Source organism: Echiichthys vipera, assembly GCF_963691815.1.
Source record: "Echiichthys vipera genome assembly, chromosome: 17".
In the NCBI taxonomy this organism is placed as follows: Eukaryota; Metazoa; Chordata; class Actinopteri; order Perciformes; family Trachinidae; genus Echiichthys; species Echiichthys vipera.
In genome coordinates, this window is record NC_139842.1 from 9,132,846 (window position 1) to 9,149,330 (window position 16,485).

General features: G+C 42.5%; 1 protein-coding gene across 2 annotated transcripts; it reads left to right on the forward strand.

Annotated features, from left to right (window-relative positions):
* The first annotated feature begins 3,452 nt into the window (after positions 1-3,452).
* LOC310959689 (ras-related protein Rab-37) lies at positions 3,453-12,916 on the forward strand. Of its 2 annotated transcripts, XM_083931138.1 has the most exons (9): positions 3,453-3,742; positions 4,670-4,780; positions 6,783-6,824; positions 9,377-9,443; positions 9,595-9,647; positions 10,036-10,101; positions 10,900-10,956; positions 11,036-11,112; positions 12,738-12,916. In XM_083931138.1, the coding sequence occupies exons 1-9, from the start codon at positions 3,632-3,634 to the stop codon at positions 12,841-12,843; spliced, it is 690 nt and encodes a 229-aa protein (XP_083787264.1). In that variant the 5' UTR covers positions 3,453-3,631; the 3' UTR covers positions 12,844-12,916. The 2 variants fall into 2 exon arrangements, with proteins under 2 accessions (XP_083787264.1, XP_083787265.1); XM_083931139.1 differs by lacking the exon at positions 4,670-4,780.
* The last annotated feature ends 3,569 nt before the right edge of the window (positions 12,917-16,485 follow it).

Here is a 16,485-nt window from a genome sequence, read left to right on the forward strand (position 1 = left end):
ATCCACACCTGCACACATCCTCCCGTACCTTCCCAGTTCACAGCAGCACACTGTCGTTCCCTCTTGAAGGCATTACGTCCTCACATTGCATTATAGACCGCAGAGCTGTGCACTGCGCAACAGATGGACGCGTACAGTAGGCCTAACCTACACTATTTGCACAGCCCACACACAGTGTACTGGCCTCAGGCGATAAGCTGAGGAAGCAGCAGTGGAAACATGATGTCCCATCCCTCTGTGACTCTCTCTGCAGACGATCCTCGTGGGAGACAGCGGAGTGGGCAAGACCTCTCTGCTGGTTCAGTTCGACCAGGGCAAGTTCATCCCGGGGTCCTTCACTGCCACCGTGGGCATCGGTTTCACAGTGAGTCCACACTTCCTGTCCTCCACACACACACACACACACACACACACACGCACACACACACACACACACACACACACACACACACACCCTCCCTCGCATGTTTTCTCTCCTCCCTCCTCCCACCCTTGTTATGCTGTTGATTTCACCCCGAGTGACGAGGAGGACATGTCGCAGAAATGAGCTGTTTTGTACTGAAGTCATGACAGTTTCTCTGCTGTCTGTGTGTCAGTAAAGTACAGCATGAATCAGTGGTTCAGTGTGGGATGTTGCATCTTCTTGCTGCATCAATTACGATCCTTAACACTTTGTGTGCGTGCGTGTGCATGTGCGTGTGTGCGTGCGTGCCTGCGTGTGTTTGGGTGTGCGTGTGCGTGTGCGTGTGTGTGTGTGTGTGTGTGCGCACTATTATGGTTAATGATACCACTGCTTTGATTAAATGAGTGTCATGACAGCACTGCTAATGAAAGTCATGACAGCATGCTGTTGGCTGCTGGATGTTTTTAACAAAGCTGTTTTCAACCAGGGATTTTATGCTTGGTGACATGGGAGGTGGGTTTCACTCGTTGTGGCAAGGAGACAAACAAGAAAGACGTATATGGCTCATTTAATGTATGAATTTTGAGCTGTGATTACTTTGCGTCGTTGCCATTTGAGCATCACTGACAGAAATCGCAGAAATCTATGAGAACATATAAAATTGGCTCAGTCATTTCACATTAGCATAAGATTGTGGTAGTGTATGATCCAAGCTTCAAATAACCCTGCAGCATCACGCACCGCAGAAATAAGTCTCTGCTGCATACGTGTGGATTTAAAGTCAAGACAGACTTTGATCTTTATTCCCCCGTCTTTATTTTTGATAGGGCTTGGCGCAGGTGGTCGAAATAAAGGGGCTTGAAGGGGAAACACCACCTAAATTAAGAAATCCAATGTTATTTCAATGGCTTAGTAAAGTTAAATCAATATTTATGAACATGAACTACTCTCAATATTATTAATTGATGTAATAATCAAGTCAAATGGTCTTTATTCTACTGTAGTGTTCTCCGTTGTGAAACAGAAAATGTCCCCATATACCTCCCAATTCATTGTCTATGGAGCAGCTCCACACTTTAGACTTAAAGTGTAATTCCGGCACAAAATCCTCCCATGGTCATTTTCCGCACCTACATACATCAAATACGCCATCGAGACAGTTTTTTAGTGTAAAAACTATTAACGGAGAAATCCTGGAGAGTCGCTAACAGCCAGACGTGGCTAACACTGATTAGCTCGAGGCAGTACAGTGAAGGTTGCTTCATTTAAGCTTATGTTAATTTTATGTGTAGGGACTCCTCTCATGCTACTGCAGTGGTCTGCTGTTATTTTGAGCAGTATTAGTGGTTAAAAAAGACGTTTTAATGCCTTCACCATGCTTTCCCCCGAGCTAATCACTGTTAGCCACGCCCGGCTGTTAGCGACTCAACCGGATTTCTCCGTTAATAGTTAATTCACGAAAACAACTGTCTCAATGGCTTATTTGATGAATGTAAGTGCCAAAAAATGATTTTGCGCTGGAATTACACTTAAATGACATCACAATTTTAGTTTTAGCCCTCCAGAGTTTAGATTTGGGAGAGGGTTGTTCATGTTTGGTAATATTTTATCACTTTCTTAGACAACATAGGTATAACATGTATAAAATTTGAGAATGGGCGTATATGCCCTTTAAGTGTAGAGAAGATGAAAATACAATTTCTTATCTAACCTTGTGATAAACAATCTCCTTTTACATTTAAAGATTTGTCGGCCTCTTTTTAGATTCACTTCTCTTCAGTAAATTTAACCATCACCAATAATAAAGCAGTGAGTGCCACTCAAATATACAGGAACAGTAAATGTTTTTGACCCCATTCACAATGAAATCAACCATTCAATCAGCTTCCTCTACAAAGGCACATTTCGTCATTATGCTCATGTCAGAGGGCTGAGATGTTGCCCGAAGCTGTCCCTGAGGCAGAGTGATGATTTAATATGTTTAGACAAGAAATTGCATGTCAGTTATATAACACAAATGATCTCTGACCATGTGTCATTAAGTCCCGTCACCCCCGGAGAGGAGTGGAGACTTGACTTGGACACTGGGGGGAGACAAACACTGCAGGAAACGATTCATCTGCAGGCTCAGAGTCTCAGTGAAACCATCTTAGACATGATGCATGACATGCTACCTAAATGAAGGGATTCTGGGTATTTATAGAAACATATATGTGTTCCTGAAATCAGAGACCTGGATCAGTGTTTGCTAGGTTAAAGAAAGAAATGTGTTCATAAAGAAGCTACAAAATAAATAAGCATATGGATGATGATGGTATTATAATATAAGTTGGGCTGGTCAGCATTTAAAAAAAATAGATATTCTTAAAGGAATATAATAATAATAATAATGTATTCTTAAAGTAATGCTTGGAAAAAATGTTTCTGGACAATTTGTGCCATTTTACGCATCATTTGCAGTTTACATATAATTGCATACCGAGTGTATTAAAACTAATGAGTCACAGTTCAGCCTCTTTGCTCCTCTCCGGGTCCCTGCTCTCCTCTCCGGGTCCCTGCTCTCCTCTCCGGGTCCCTGCTCTCCTCTCCCACCCTCTTGATGATCGAGCACCACCTGTGGCGGATGAGCCAGCCGTCGCGCGCTTGGCTTGACCCCCGCCCTCAGCGGGTTTTTTTTTAGGGGACAACAATGTCAGCTGGAGAGACCGATGTTTCCACTCATATGAAAACACAGTGCTGTCGGAGCCGTCGGTCCTCACACTCACGTGCCCAGTTAACCGCCTGCCCACGCCAGGATGCACAGAAATGTCATCACCGCGCTCTTGACTGGTGGATGGATACGCAGAAGAGGCGCTCATTGTTTTTTTCAAGTTCTCACCGCTTCCGTATTTTGACAGTGTGATATTAAGGTGTGATTATACAGTCTCTCTCTCTCTCTCTCTCTCTCTCTCTCTCTCTCTCTCTCTCTCTCTCTCTCTCTCTCTCTCTCTCTCTCCCTCTCCCCTGGTGATCATTTGGTGGCCACATGCAGTAATGCGAGCAGAGGAGCTGGAGGCTGGCGGAGACCGGGACTGAGCGGCGGAGACCTCGTAGACACCGTGCGCGTCTTTTCTCGGACTCATCTCGGGAGATAACTGTGTGTGTGTGCGCGCGCGTGTGTGAGTGTGTGTTTGTGTGTGTGTGAGTTGGGCTTCCTTTTAGCCTGCCGCTCTTTTTCTTGACATTGCGATGTCCACAAGAAAGACATCGTTGACGGACAAGCAGGCTCAAAACGGAACGTCAAAATATGTGTTGGAGAGATGCGCGTCTATTAACGAGTATTATGATATTGCCTTCAAGGTGTGTATGTCCGTCTTGTTTTGTGCAGTTCATTTTATTTGGTTGTTGTTTGTGTCTCTTTGAGGTGCTGCTGGTGGAACAGGTGTGTATAACGTAGCTACTGTGGCTTTGACACAGAAAACAACTGTCTGCAGCAACAACGCGAATAGACACTCCACATCTGGAGAGCGTGCATAATGAGTAAAAAGAAAACCTGCAGTTTATTTGTCTGTCTGTGTTAAACAGACCACTGACACTAAGGCACAGACCTGTTTGTTTGATTGGAATAACGAAGAAGTCTCTCTGAGCCTTTAGATCTCTCCAGGTTGCTTTGTCCGCCCTTACTGATAAAACAATTATTTGCTGAGGGTGTACTTGTTGCTCCCTCCTATTAAATATTTATAAAGGCTGCACAAGAACGCCTATAATAAGACCTGCAGAGGAGAGATTAAGTTACACTTAAGTTTAATGTCTTTGTTATCTATGAACACTATTCGTCTGCAGCTATAAGCGGATAAATATGTTGGATAGATTGTACATTCATCCTGATGTTGTAATTATTAGCTTTGAAAAATGATGAGAATTGGTTCAAAACGTCTGGAGTCCTCTCTCCAGGATAGAGTGTCACATGTTGGTGGCAGCTCAGACACACAGTGGATCACAACACTGTCTGTAGTTGTAATTGCTAGAAAAATATAAACTTCAATCTGAGCAAAATAAGATGTTGCACAACCTCATCATCTGACTCTAACATCATGATCCCGGTTGTGAAATATTTTTCCTTACCGAGTTGCAAAAAAAAGAATAATTTATGCAACACGTCCCTTCAGCTTTCATTTCCTCTTCCAGGGAAGGGATTGTAATTCTTATCCTCCCATCGTGAATAAGCTGTCACTCACAATGTAACCTGTTGTCCCTCTTCTCTGCTGCTGGGTCTTTGCTCTTTAGGTGATGCTGCTGGGAGACTCGTCCGTGGGGAAGACGTGCGTCTTGGTGCGCTTTAAAGATGGGGCATTTCTGGGAGGCAACTTTATAGCCACCGTTGGAATAGACTTTAGGGTGAGAGAGAGTATGCTGCTGAACAGTCAACACACAGAATGGCTCATTATAATGTCCGTTATTTATGTGTTTATGTTATATTCTTGTTACTATTATGAGGACACATTTAGCATCTGAGAAAAACAACCTGATGATATTTACAAAGCAACAAGGGATCCACTTGTTAGATTCATTGTGGCCCAATTAACACCTTATTTCCGTGCAGGACACTTCGTCATCCTGCGATGATAGCACCAAATGTACAAAACCTCTTCGCAAAAATCAAGTTCACAGACCACTTGTGCTGCCAGGCTCTGTGGATAGCTTCATAAATGTCTTGGCAGATGCCTGCCCACGTCTCTGTCTCCCGGAGAGATTGGCTGCAGCTCAACTCGGTCCTGGAGGAGTCACACTGCTGACAGACAGGCTCCTACCTAGTCACACATATACCTCACGCACACACGCACACACACACACGCAGACACACACAGATAGACTATTACTATTATTACTATTACTGTACATCTTCTTCTGCAGGGATAAACATGAAAACAGGCTGTCTGGAGTGAGTGTTTCGACCTCCCATTTCCCTCCAATCAAGGCAAAACACTCACACTAATGGCAAGTCAAGTAGGGGTGGTTTGAAGAGGAAATTGTGTTGCATTAGCCAGAGTGATGCATTGTCTTCTACGGATGGCGGTATACACAATAAAGAATTTAATGGATGTCTGACAGATAGAGCTATAGGGGACATTGTCTGTTCAGAAGCATGAACATTTCATGTTGCCACCGCTCAAGCGAAAGGTACAAGTACTGCGGCCAGTACCCATTCATAAAAATGCATTGAAAAGGGAACTGACACCGTTTTACACATACATTCATTGGGAAAAATAACATGGTGTCACACTATTCATTCAGAAGAATGGCTCTTAATGTAAGCATTGCAATTAGCGTTTTCTCCCTTGTGTTTATGAAAAGGGGCGAAGCAGCTCAGAGAAAGAGTCATCTGAGAGGAGCAGTTGAGTCAGTATGCTGAGGTTGTCCTCTGTGCTTGGATAGGCAGGCAGGCTGTTGTGGCAGCTTGTTACATGGCCGGTCTATTTTCGGCACGCTTCCTTGTAGCAGTTACTCAGCATGCAGGCTCCTCTCACGTCATAATTGAGGGGAAAAATGGAAACCCATGGCAACTAATGCAGGGGTTGAACCATGTCCATTCTGTCAAGGCAGAGGATTCAGCAGGTGTTAGATTTAGCGTTGCACTCATCGCAGAGGTTTTCTTTTATCACTGTGTAGCTCTGTCTGCATTTCTTTTGGGTCGCCTTTTTGGTGTGTTCCCAGGGAAAGGCAGGAACTGTTTGTGATGACCTGTCACTGATAATAAGTGATGAGATGATTGAGGAAACGCTGCAGAACACGCTAGTCACACTTCCTTCATCTCTCTTTGGTGGTTTTTGCTGTGCAAGGTTGAAATGCGGCTGTGAGCTGACTTGTTGCTGTAGCAAAAACAGCTCAGAGGAAACAGAGCACGGGGGAACCTGTTCTTTTATTGTCGCATGTTGGAGCATGCATGTTAAATTAAGGCATGTTGCCGTAAACTTTATTTCCACTTCACTCTTAACTCAACACATTAATCGGTCACAACATTTACAATCATTTTTTCGCCTTAACTATTTTAAGCCTGTCTTTTCTCTACAGGAAATCAGAGGGTGCACCTACGGAGCTGCAGGAAATTAACGGGGGAGTCAGTTGTTATCCTGACAGTCATTTTTCTCACTGTTGTGTAATTAAGTCTAATCTCAGGACCTTGTTGTTGTGTGGGTGTTGCAAATTACTTTCTCTGCCAGCATTCAAAGCCAATTTTAGTTGTCTTGTTTCTTTTACCACACACTGAGTCTCTGCAGAGCTTTTTTTAGTCCGCCGTGATGTTCGTCATTCATTTCTGTACAGTTTGTTTTTACAGCACTCCAGTCTTTTAAGCATATGGTGGATTGTCAGACTCTCACAGCTCTTCTCATGTCTGCAGAATAAAGTGGTGGATGTCGACAACCTGAAAGTCAAACTCCAGGTGAGACCGTGCACCTTTACCTGTGTAAGGCAGTGTCAACATTTCAGATCATCTCCTCCCTCTGGCAGCTATTGACCTTAACATTAAATCATCTGTTAGAGCAATCAAAAAGAATCTGTAAAGTAAGTTACAAATAACAGTTGACCCGGCCTAAATAGGCTTTGCACTCACTTGACTCATTGGTTGGGTTCCCAAACCAATCTAAGTCTCTGATATTGTAGAAATATAAATTGACTGCAGGGTTATGGGCCAGTGGCACGCTATTAATCTAAGGCACATAACAGTCTATCATCATAACCTGTTCATTCAACACTGAGTGGAAGGTGCCAAAATCAGATTCCTCTGCCAGCTTCTGTAAATCCTGGGATTATTTTTCCTTCACTGGCCTTGAACATGATTAGACCTTTTATTCATTCTAACCATTTTTCTCAGAGCGAAGAGGTTTCAAGGGTTTAACGTTTTCAGGGAGACTGGATAAACGGATCGATAGGATGGAAGACCGTCTTTTTATGTATTTTTTTTTAGTATTATAGGTTTTAGATATGATCAAAAAATGCACTGTCTTTTGAAAAATTAAAGGAATATGAAGAAAACACAGTAACAGCAAACAAAAGGTGTTCAGCTTCCCGTCTACTTAATTACCTTGACCTACTAATTACCTAATATATAATTGAATATATTTAAATATGTGATTCGAAAGAAGCTTAACCACACCAACTCCATTAGTTAAAAACTGAAGGCAATTATTGCTAATTTACTAAGCTACGCTCGTTAGCCTATCTTATAGCATGACTATAGGTGTTTTTATTCTCTATGACCAGATTCACATGCTTATTTGTGTATAATTTTGGTAAACTACCAAGATGTAAGTTAAACAAAATGGCTGTATTTCATTTAGAGGAAACAAGTCAATGTAGCAGGGTCATCCATATGTTCCCCGGGTCTTATGTTCCCCACTCGCATAAGCTTCTTCCTCCGTTGATTTAATTAAGCATTTTTCAGGATTAGGGGGTAGTGTTAGATTCAGGGTTAGGGGATAGTGTTGGGGTTAGGGTTAGGGGGTAGAGTTAGGGTCAGGGTTAGGGGGTAGTGTTAGATTCAGGGTTAGGGGATAGTGTTAGGGTCAGGGTTAGGGGGTAGAGTTAGGGTCAGGGTTAGGGGGTAGTGTTAGGGTCAGGGTTAGGGGGTAGAGTTAGGGTCAGGGTTAGGGGATAGTGTTAGGGTCAGGGTTAGGGGGTAGAGTCAGGGTCAGGGTTAGGGGGTAGTGTTAGGGTCAGGGTTAGGGGGTAGAGTTAGGGTCAGGGTTAGGGGGTAGTGTTAGGGTCAGGGTTAGGGGGTAGAGTTAGGGTCAGGGTTAGGGGGTAGTGTTAGGGTCAGGGTTAGGGGATAGTGTTAGGGTCAGGGTTAGGGGATAGTGTTAGGGTTAGGGGATAGTGTTAGGGTCAGGGTTAGGGGATAGTGTTAGGGTCAGAGTTAGGGGCTAGTGTTAGGGTCAGGGTTAGGGGGTAGTGTTAGGGTCAGAGTTAGGGGCTAGTGTTAGGGTCAGGGTTAGGGGATAGTGTTAGGGTCAGAGTTAGGGGCTAGTGTTAGGGTCAGGGTTAGGGGATAGTGTTAGGGTCAGGGTTAGGGGATAGTGTTAGGGTCAGGGTTAGGGGGTAGTGTTAGGGTCAGGGTTAGGGGGTAGTGTTAGGGTCAGGGTTAGGGGATAGTGTTAGGGTCAGGGTTAGGGGGTAGTGTTAGGGCCAGGGTTAGGGGGTAGTGTTAGGGTCAGGGTTAGGGGGTAGTGTTAGGGTCAGGGTTAGGGGGTACTGTTAGGGTCTACATAGGCCTATTTGACGTAGAATTCGGCACTGATTGTGGTCAATGTAGCTTCAGCAGCTAACAGTTAGCGCTCTGATTTTTGTTTTTAGCTGTTTTCTTGAAACAAACACAGTTGTTTTAAGGTTTAAGAATTAAATGTATAAACAAACGTCAACAAGTCAGAAACTGGTGTTAACTATATTTTGAGTACATATGTAGACATTTGGTTTTGTAAGGCAGTGTACTGGTTTATTTATGCCTGTGAAGGATTGCTGCAGGATGCTCAGTTTTCTCATCTGCCAAGCTAGGCTACTTCTGGCATGACTAGTTTCGCCGTTATTATTGTCTTTAACCAGATGGGTAAAGATTAAACTAATCTGTTCAGATGTATTTCATTTTCTTGAAACAACCAGAGGTGTATAAAAGTAAGTTTAGCTTTAGTGGCTAGCTGTGGCTAACTTATTTGAACAGCATGAACAAGCTAAATTGAGCTCTCAAGCTTTAACTGTTTGGTTTGATTTTTTTGTAGTTTTCTTTGAAATATTAAAGGTTATTCTATGTTAAAACAAGGCAGATTCTACATTTTGACTAAATATCAAGTTACTGCATTTTTTCTTTGTAGGGCAGTATGATGGTCGACTATAATGGTTTCTCCTTTGTCCTTGGCTGTGGAGGATTTGTTGCAAAGATGGTTCAGGATTTTCACTTTTCCCATGTGAGCTGCTGTGCAATTATGTGGTTTTGTTACGCAGATCTGGGATACAGCTGGCCAAGAGAGATTCCGAAGCGTAACGCACGCCTACTACAGAGATGCCCAGGGTAACCTTTGCTTTTTATATTTCACTTCCTTGTGCTCTGTGTGTGTGTGTGTCTGTGTGTGTGTGTGTGGGGAGTGAATGTAGGTGTTGATGTGTGCGTTGCATAAGACAGTGTGCAGATAACAAGAAAGGTGTTCTGTTTCCTTTTACAGCATTACTGCTGCTTTATGATATCACCAATAAGCCGTCGTTTGACAACATCAGGGTAAGGCTGTATCAAATTACTGTTCCCTCCCACTTTCTTGTTCTCTCTTCTCACCCTCTTCATTTTCACTTCCTAAACCCTCTCAAGCTTAACGTACCACTCTGTTTGTTTACATGCAAAGTACTGTGAGCACCTCCAACATTTCTTACAGCCCTCTTTGGTAATGGCATGATGTTATCATTTGCTTTGCGACACAGTCAGTAATGAAAAGCAGTAAAAGTGTTCAAGGAAGAGTGAGTCGGTCTCACCATGATTGATTGGAGGATGGTAATGATGCACAGCTCAGGAGGAGAGCGAAAATGCAGACTTGTGGTATTTGTTTAGTTTACAGACCAATCTCTCTTTCTTTTACCTCCCCTGTATCTGTCTGTCTTTTATACTTTCAAAGGCTTGGCTGACTGAAATACATGAGTATGCCCAGAAGGATGTGGTCATCATGTTGCTCGGCAACAAGGTGAGCAAAGCTTCCTTTTACGCGTTACATAAAAAAAGATCAGGAGGATAACTGGTCTCTGAGCACAATTTTAACACACTCTTATCACACTGAGACAGACTTGAATGCTTTAAAGCCAGGAAATGCCTCCACTGTGCAGCACATGCGTGAATGCAAACTCTCACTTGCTTTAACATTTACAAGCGACACGCACACTTAATTGTGTTTGTGTGTCTTCATTGATTTATGTTTTTGTCTGTGAGAAGAATTTCCCCGCGGTGAGAATAAAGTCAGTCCATTTACAGATCCTCAGAATGTACACATTAATTCCTTGCCCATCACCCAATGTTATTTTAAGATAACGACTGGGAAGAAAGCATTCAAAACCTGCCACAAAAATGACATGGCACTTGCCTCAAGCTTCCCTTACATTAAACCATTTCCTCCACAATGCTGCTGGTGATGAAAAGAGAAAATGTTTCATTGCAACCAGCAGTCATTGCTGATATATGTCTACGCTCCCTCTGGTGGTCAGAGAGGACTCCAGGGTCAGAGATGTCACACAGTAGCAGCTCAGATCATTTGCCGTGAGAGCAGAAGGACCGCCGGCATCAGTCTGTGGGAGAGCTGCTCTTTCTGCTCGAGGTGGAGTTTCTGACATCTCATCAGTCTCGAGGAGCTCTGGCTCTGCAGCTGGCGGCAGATAAGAGGACACGCGGGGTTGACACGATGCTGCATCACCGTGGCAAATGGCACGGTGAATCTAAGAACCTTCACCTCCGCCTTAACTTACATTCTCTTCCTGCTGCTGTTTTACAGTCAGACATGGCTGCAGAGAGGGTTGTGAAGACAGAGGACGGAGAGAGGCTGGCAAAGGTAATGTACGACAGCTCAGTGTGCTCATATTCTCAACAACACACTCACCACTTACCCTTCTATTGTTTTTCCGTCTTAGGAATATGGTGTACCTTTTATGGAGACCAGTGCGAAGACAGGGGTCAATGTGGAGCTTGCCTTTCTTGCCATAGCAAAGTAAGTGTTAAAGCTGCACTAATAAAGATTGTTGTATTAGCAGAGGATTAAATTACTTAGTGTAATGTTAAAGTAGTAGCTCAGCGAATGACCCAGCAGTTCTCCTCGACTATACAGAGTGTTCCTTTGAGCTCTTAGTTTTGGCTTTCCGACCCAAATTGTTACTGCTTCGTGCACTCTTACTGCTCTCATCAGCATTGTTTCCAGCATTCAGCTGCAAACATGATGAACATAGTGGAGCATTTAGCAGCTAAAGAGCAAGATATTTCACTCAAGAGTTGGTCAAGCAGAACTAAAAGACAGTGAATAGTAACATGGTGATGATCCTTATACAACTGTTTGTATCTTCTAAAGAGTTATGCAGAATTTCCGTTGCATTTTCCTACAAATGTCCAGCAACACGAGCCATCAGTGTGCCTGTGCAAGCCCCTGGAGTGCAGAACCAGCTTTCAGTTTGCTATATATAGGGCTGAATGGGAGCAAATCCCTGCAGCCAGGTCATGAAATCTAATGGGAGGTCTTTTATATTAATGTCTGTTGCTTTAGAATAAAATGTTTAACAATCAAATATGGGTAGGATGCCTTACTTTTAGCCATACAGTGTATTTCCTTACCTGTCCCCACAACACACTGCATGTAGCTGGTTAAATATAATACACAACAGGAGAGAAATCCCTGAAGGATGCCGTTGATTTTGTTTGCAGAGACATTAGCTCTAAAGCGAGGCCTCACAGCAGTTTTTGCTTGGTTTTGGTTTCAGCATGCTAGAAAAAAAGTGACAGGTGGAAAATCTCTAGAGACCTTTCTCTACAGGCCTTAATGAGAAAAAAATACTATAAAGCAAAGTGACAGAAAGAAAGGGCAGAAACAAAACAAATACACGTAATAAGAGAACGTATTTGCACTTTTCTGTCGTTGCAAGTAATACCCAAAACAAATGTGTTTACGCTTCAAAGGCGTCATCTTCTCTAAATAGTCCTCTGCAGAGATAAATTAAGTGTTTCTACAAATCTGACAAAAAACAACTGCTCCATTGTATAAAATGCCAAAATGAAATAAATGTGCATTTTAGTTTGGGTCATGCTTCTGGAGTAGTAAACACTGCTTCCACATAAAGTGTTTGTTCGTTGGAGACTCAGCGTTTACTCTGGGCTTCTCTGAGCATTTTTTATACTTGTGAAGCCGAACTGATTCTTGTCCCCTTGTCATGTTTTTGACTGATTTCTTGTTTGTCTCTGTAGACTTGTTATAATGGGATTTTGCACATTTGAGGCTCCCTTGATTGACTGCCTTACGCACACACCTTTCTTATTGAAAGGCAGAGATATAAAAGAAAGGATTGTTATTACATCTAAAAATGACTGATTGCACAGCATGTTCCCAGAGCTGTGGAAGAAAGTAATGTGGATGATTTGCTAGCTCCGTGTGTATTTTAAGTGCAAGTTAGATTCAATGATTCATGCCAGAGGCCTTTTGATTAAATCTCAGTAGCTGTTTCTCTCTCGCTCTTTTTTTCATTTTCTATTCCTTTCTCATTTTCTTGATTTGCTCGCCCTGTCTGTGCTCTATCTCACACACCCACCCCCTCCGTTTCTAACTTCCTGTGTCTCTCTTCTCTCCATCAGGGAGCTGAAACACAGAGTGACACAGCAGCAGAATGAGCCCAAGTTCCAGATACACGACTACATCGAGTCTCAGAAGCACAAGTCTGGCTGCTGTGGCCAAATGTAGAGAGAGAGAGAGAGAGAGAGAGAGAGAGAGAGAGAGAGAGAGAGAGAGAGAGAGAGAGAGAGAGAGAGAGAGAGAGAGAGAGAGAGAGAGAGGAGAGAGAGAGAGAGAGAGAGAGAGAGAGAGAGAGAGAGAGAGAGAGAGAGAGAGAGAGAGAGAGAAAAGCCAATCCCAGCACCAAACCTGAGAGGCGGACGACGTCGTTTTCTCCACTGAGCTCTTAGCTGGAGTGGAAAGTGAATCTGGATTGGCCGCCATCCCCTATCTGAAATGTGAATTTAAAAATCTCTTCGTCATGTGTAGAAATGTTTGTGGTCTTTTGTGGTGACAATTGTATCAAATTACAAGTCGGGAGTTACAATCTGAAATGCTATATCCATCTGCAGGGACGGAAATATACACATTTATATTTTTATTCTGTATAGCTGCAAACTCGAAATTCAACACTTTGGATTACACATGTGGCGCCCTTGTGATTCGTGTACAGTAGATCCAAAGAGTTTATTAGCTAAATGAATATAGGGGGTAATGAGCTGCTTGTACATACGACCTGTGGGGTCATTTTTGGGGAAGGACAGTCTCAGGGGACAACATGCTGTACCTAATACACTTGTCTATTTTGTCACAGTTAAGGAGGAGCCAGAGAATTCCAATACGGTCTCACATCAAAGCGGACAGATACAGAAAAAAGCTTGACATCATGTTTGTACTTCAACTGTTTCCAGTTGCTTTTAACCTGAGCTTCAGTAACTTAACCTTGTCCACAGTGAGCTTAACTATTCGAGCTTTGTTCGGGGCCTATTCTCAGAACTGTTTGCCTTTTTCATCCTGCAGTTTACAGGCCCGATCCTTGATAAATGGCCGTTTTAAACCATCGATACGACTGTTGGTGTGGATATAGCATTTTTACCCTGCAGCTCTTTTGTTCCCATCCCTGTTTTTACCAGGCTGTGAACTGAATCCCTTTTGGCCTTACAGTCTTCATCGTTACTCTTTGATAATTCAGTGTGTTTGAGAAGTGGACTTCAGTCTCACAGTCAGATTGTAGCTTAAAAAAAAAAAATGATCCCGTCTGTTCACATCTGTACTGCTGTTAGATAGAATAAAGCCAACTTTTTGAGGGCTACCCGCCCACTGTGTGTCTGTCTGTACGTTCAATCGAGGGCCAGTGAAACTTGATTCAAAGTACTGTAAGTACTGTAAATGTGCTGGAGGGTCATCCCGCTGTCGCATCGGGCTTCTAACGAAGAGATTAAAATCATTATTTTCATCATCTTTGGTTAGAGATTCCTCAGCATGCTTTGGCCTTTTACCATCCACACACACACACACACACACACACACACACACACACACACACACACACACACACACACACACACACACACACACACACACACACACACACACACACACACACACACACACACACACACACACACACACACACACACACACACACAGATGCACAAACAGATGCACAAACAGATGCACACAGCACTCCCAAACATTCTTGTGTCTCCTGTAACGATGGATGTTGTTGTGTAGACCGTGCAGAAGCTGTATTTGTTCACACATCGTGTAACTCGTTTCTTTGTACACTGTTCATTATGAATGTTTGCTCGTTGAACTGCTCTATGTCACATTTGTCCCTCTTCTGAGGCGTCACGGTGATCACAAAGTGCCATGAAAAAGTGCTTTGTTATCGTATTATATATATATAAAAAAGTATATTTTGTAATGTATGTGGTGTTGTTTTATTGAAGTCAGTCTTGTCTGTGTCTTGTGTGGGTATGTGTGTGTGTGTGTGTGTGTGTGTTGCGCTTCAGGAGAGAAGGGGTGGGAGTCACAGGATGTACTGAGGTTAATGAGCCACTGTGTGGCAGCAGCTACCATATTTATTCTATCTATTATATAGCCTATTTTGCACACAAAAAATGTGTTTTATGAATTACACAGGCTTAGCACTCTGTTGATTCTGTTTCTTAGAGTCTGTTTTATTTATTTATAGAATAAAATGTGTCTTTATTGTCTACCTTAGGAGAAATTTGTTGAGTTTTGTATGAATTAATTTTAATTAATTAATTTTATAGAGACGGGCTACACCGTTTGAAAGAGTGCTGAACAGCTGGATGATGATGTTGTTGTTGATGTGTTGGGTAAAGTTATTGCACTGGGCTGTACACCTGCTCAACTCCTCTCCCACTCACATCCATGAGTCACAACGCAGACATGTTAGGGAGCCTTTCTACTGCATCCTCTACTGTGGAAGAACATTATTTGGATGACTTCCCATTGACTAAACTAACAGCTGAATTACCTTAAACGTGCTGCAGTTATCAGCGCTGATGCTGCAGCAGGTTTAAATTGCCCTCACATCGGGTCTGGAAGCTTTCTCATCTGTAAAAGTCAAATCCTCCCCGAGGTTGGAGTTGTTCCCCTGCTTCCTGCCGAGCTCTATTTTCACAAGTCTGTCTGTCATATCTCTGAACGTGCGGAGGGTCGACTGGCTTCAAAACACCGGTGTTTAAAGATGACGCTTATCATTATTGTTAAATGAATCTCTTGTTAGCGTTCTAATTTGTGTTTATTGATCATTATCATTTAATTCAAGATAAAGACCATAACTAAATCGGTGCAGCTGAATATTATTTCTGGAAGCTGCAGCCACTTTTAATTCAAGATTCAAGATTCAAGAAGCTTTATTTATCCCGAGGGAAATTATTGTACCAGTTGTACTCGGCTTACTCAAAACAAAATCACTGTGATGAATTCTGTTTTATGGCAGACTTTATGCCGCAGGGGGAAATTATACAAATAAAGTGTTTTGAAGTGTGATAAGGTCATAACAGAATCACTGTGACATGTCAGACACAGACACTTCAATTCCTCTCCCTCCGACCAAATTATAGAGCTAAACAGACATTAATGGATGGATGGACAGATTGTTATTCCTAGGGATAAAAACTTCTACATCATTTCTGCTATTCTGTGCTTTTAAAAGCAGGAATGATAGAGAATAAACACATTATATATTAGATAATCGACTGTGCTGAATAAAAACACTACTTCCCTACAAAGCTAAAGTGTAAAAATCATCATTCAATCAATCATTTATCATTTAAATAGAAAAAGACTTTAAAGTTTGTTCAGTGTCCCAACAAAAAATAGTTGGCACCTCTATGATAGATTATGGTTTACTGGTTTGCTATGGTATAATTTTTGTCCAAATATTCCTATAATCCATACTTTCAAGCACAAAACAGTGCAGAATTCATGATTTCTTAGTGCCTGCACTTAGGCTTGGTAGGGCATTATAGGTGATACACAGTGAGTGAGGGGCAAAGGTTCAGAAATGAAAAGATGCTAAAAAATGAGGCTGTATTAAAGTGTAATTCCGGCATTGTCTTTTTCAGCACTTACATACATCAAAAAAAGCCATTGAGACAGTTTTTTCCTGTAAAAATGATCAACAGAGAAATCCTGTAGAGTTGCTAACAGCCAGACGTGGCTAACAGTGATTAGCTCGGGGCAGCGCGATGAACGCATTAAAACGGCTTTTTTAATCACTAATACTGCCCAAAATAACACCAAACCTCTGCAGTAGCATGGGAAGAGTCCCTACACATGAAACGAAGCACCAAT

Excerpts from the sequence above, each read along its gene's own strand:
- LOC310959689 (XM_083931138.1), top strand. The coding sequence starts at position 3,632 with ATGTCCACAAGAAAGACATCGTTGACGGACAAGCAGGCTCAAAACGGA. Across the intron at positions 3,743-4,669 it reads ATTATGATATTGCCTTCAAG|GTGATGCTGCTGGGAGACTC; the intron begins GTGTGTATGTCC and ends TTTGCTCTTTAG. Across the intron at positions 9,648-10,035 it reads CGTCGTTTGACAACATCAGG|GCTTGGCTGACTGAAATACA; the intron begins GTAAGGCTGTAT and ends ATACTTTCAAAG.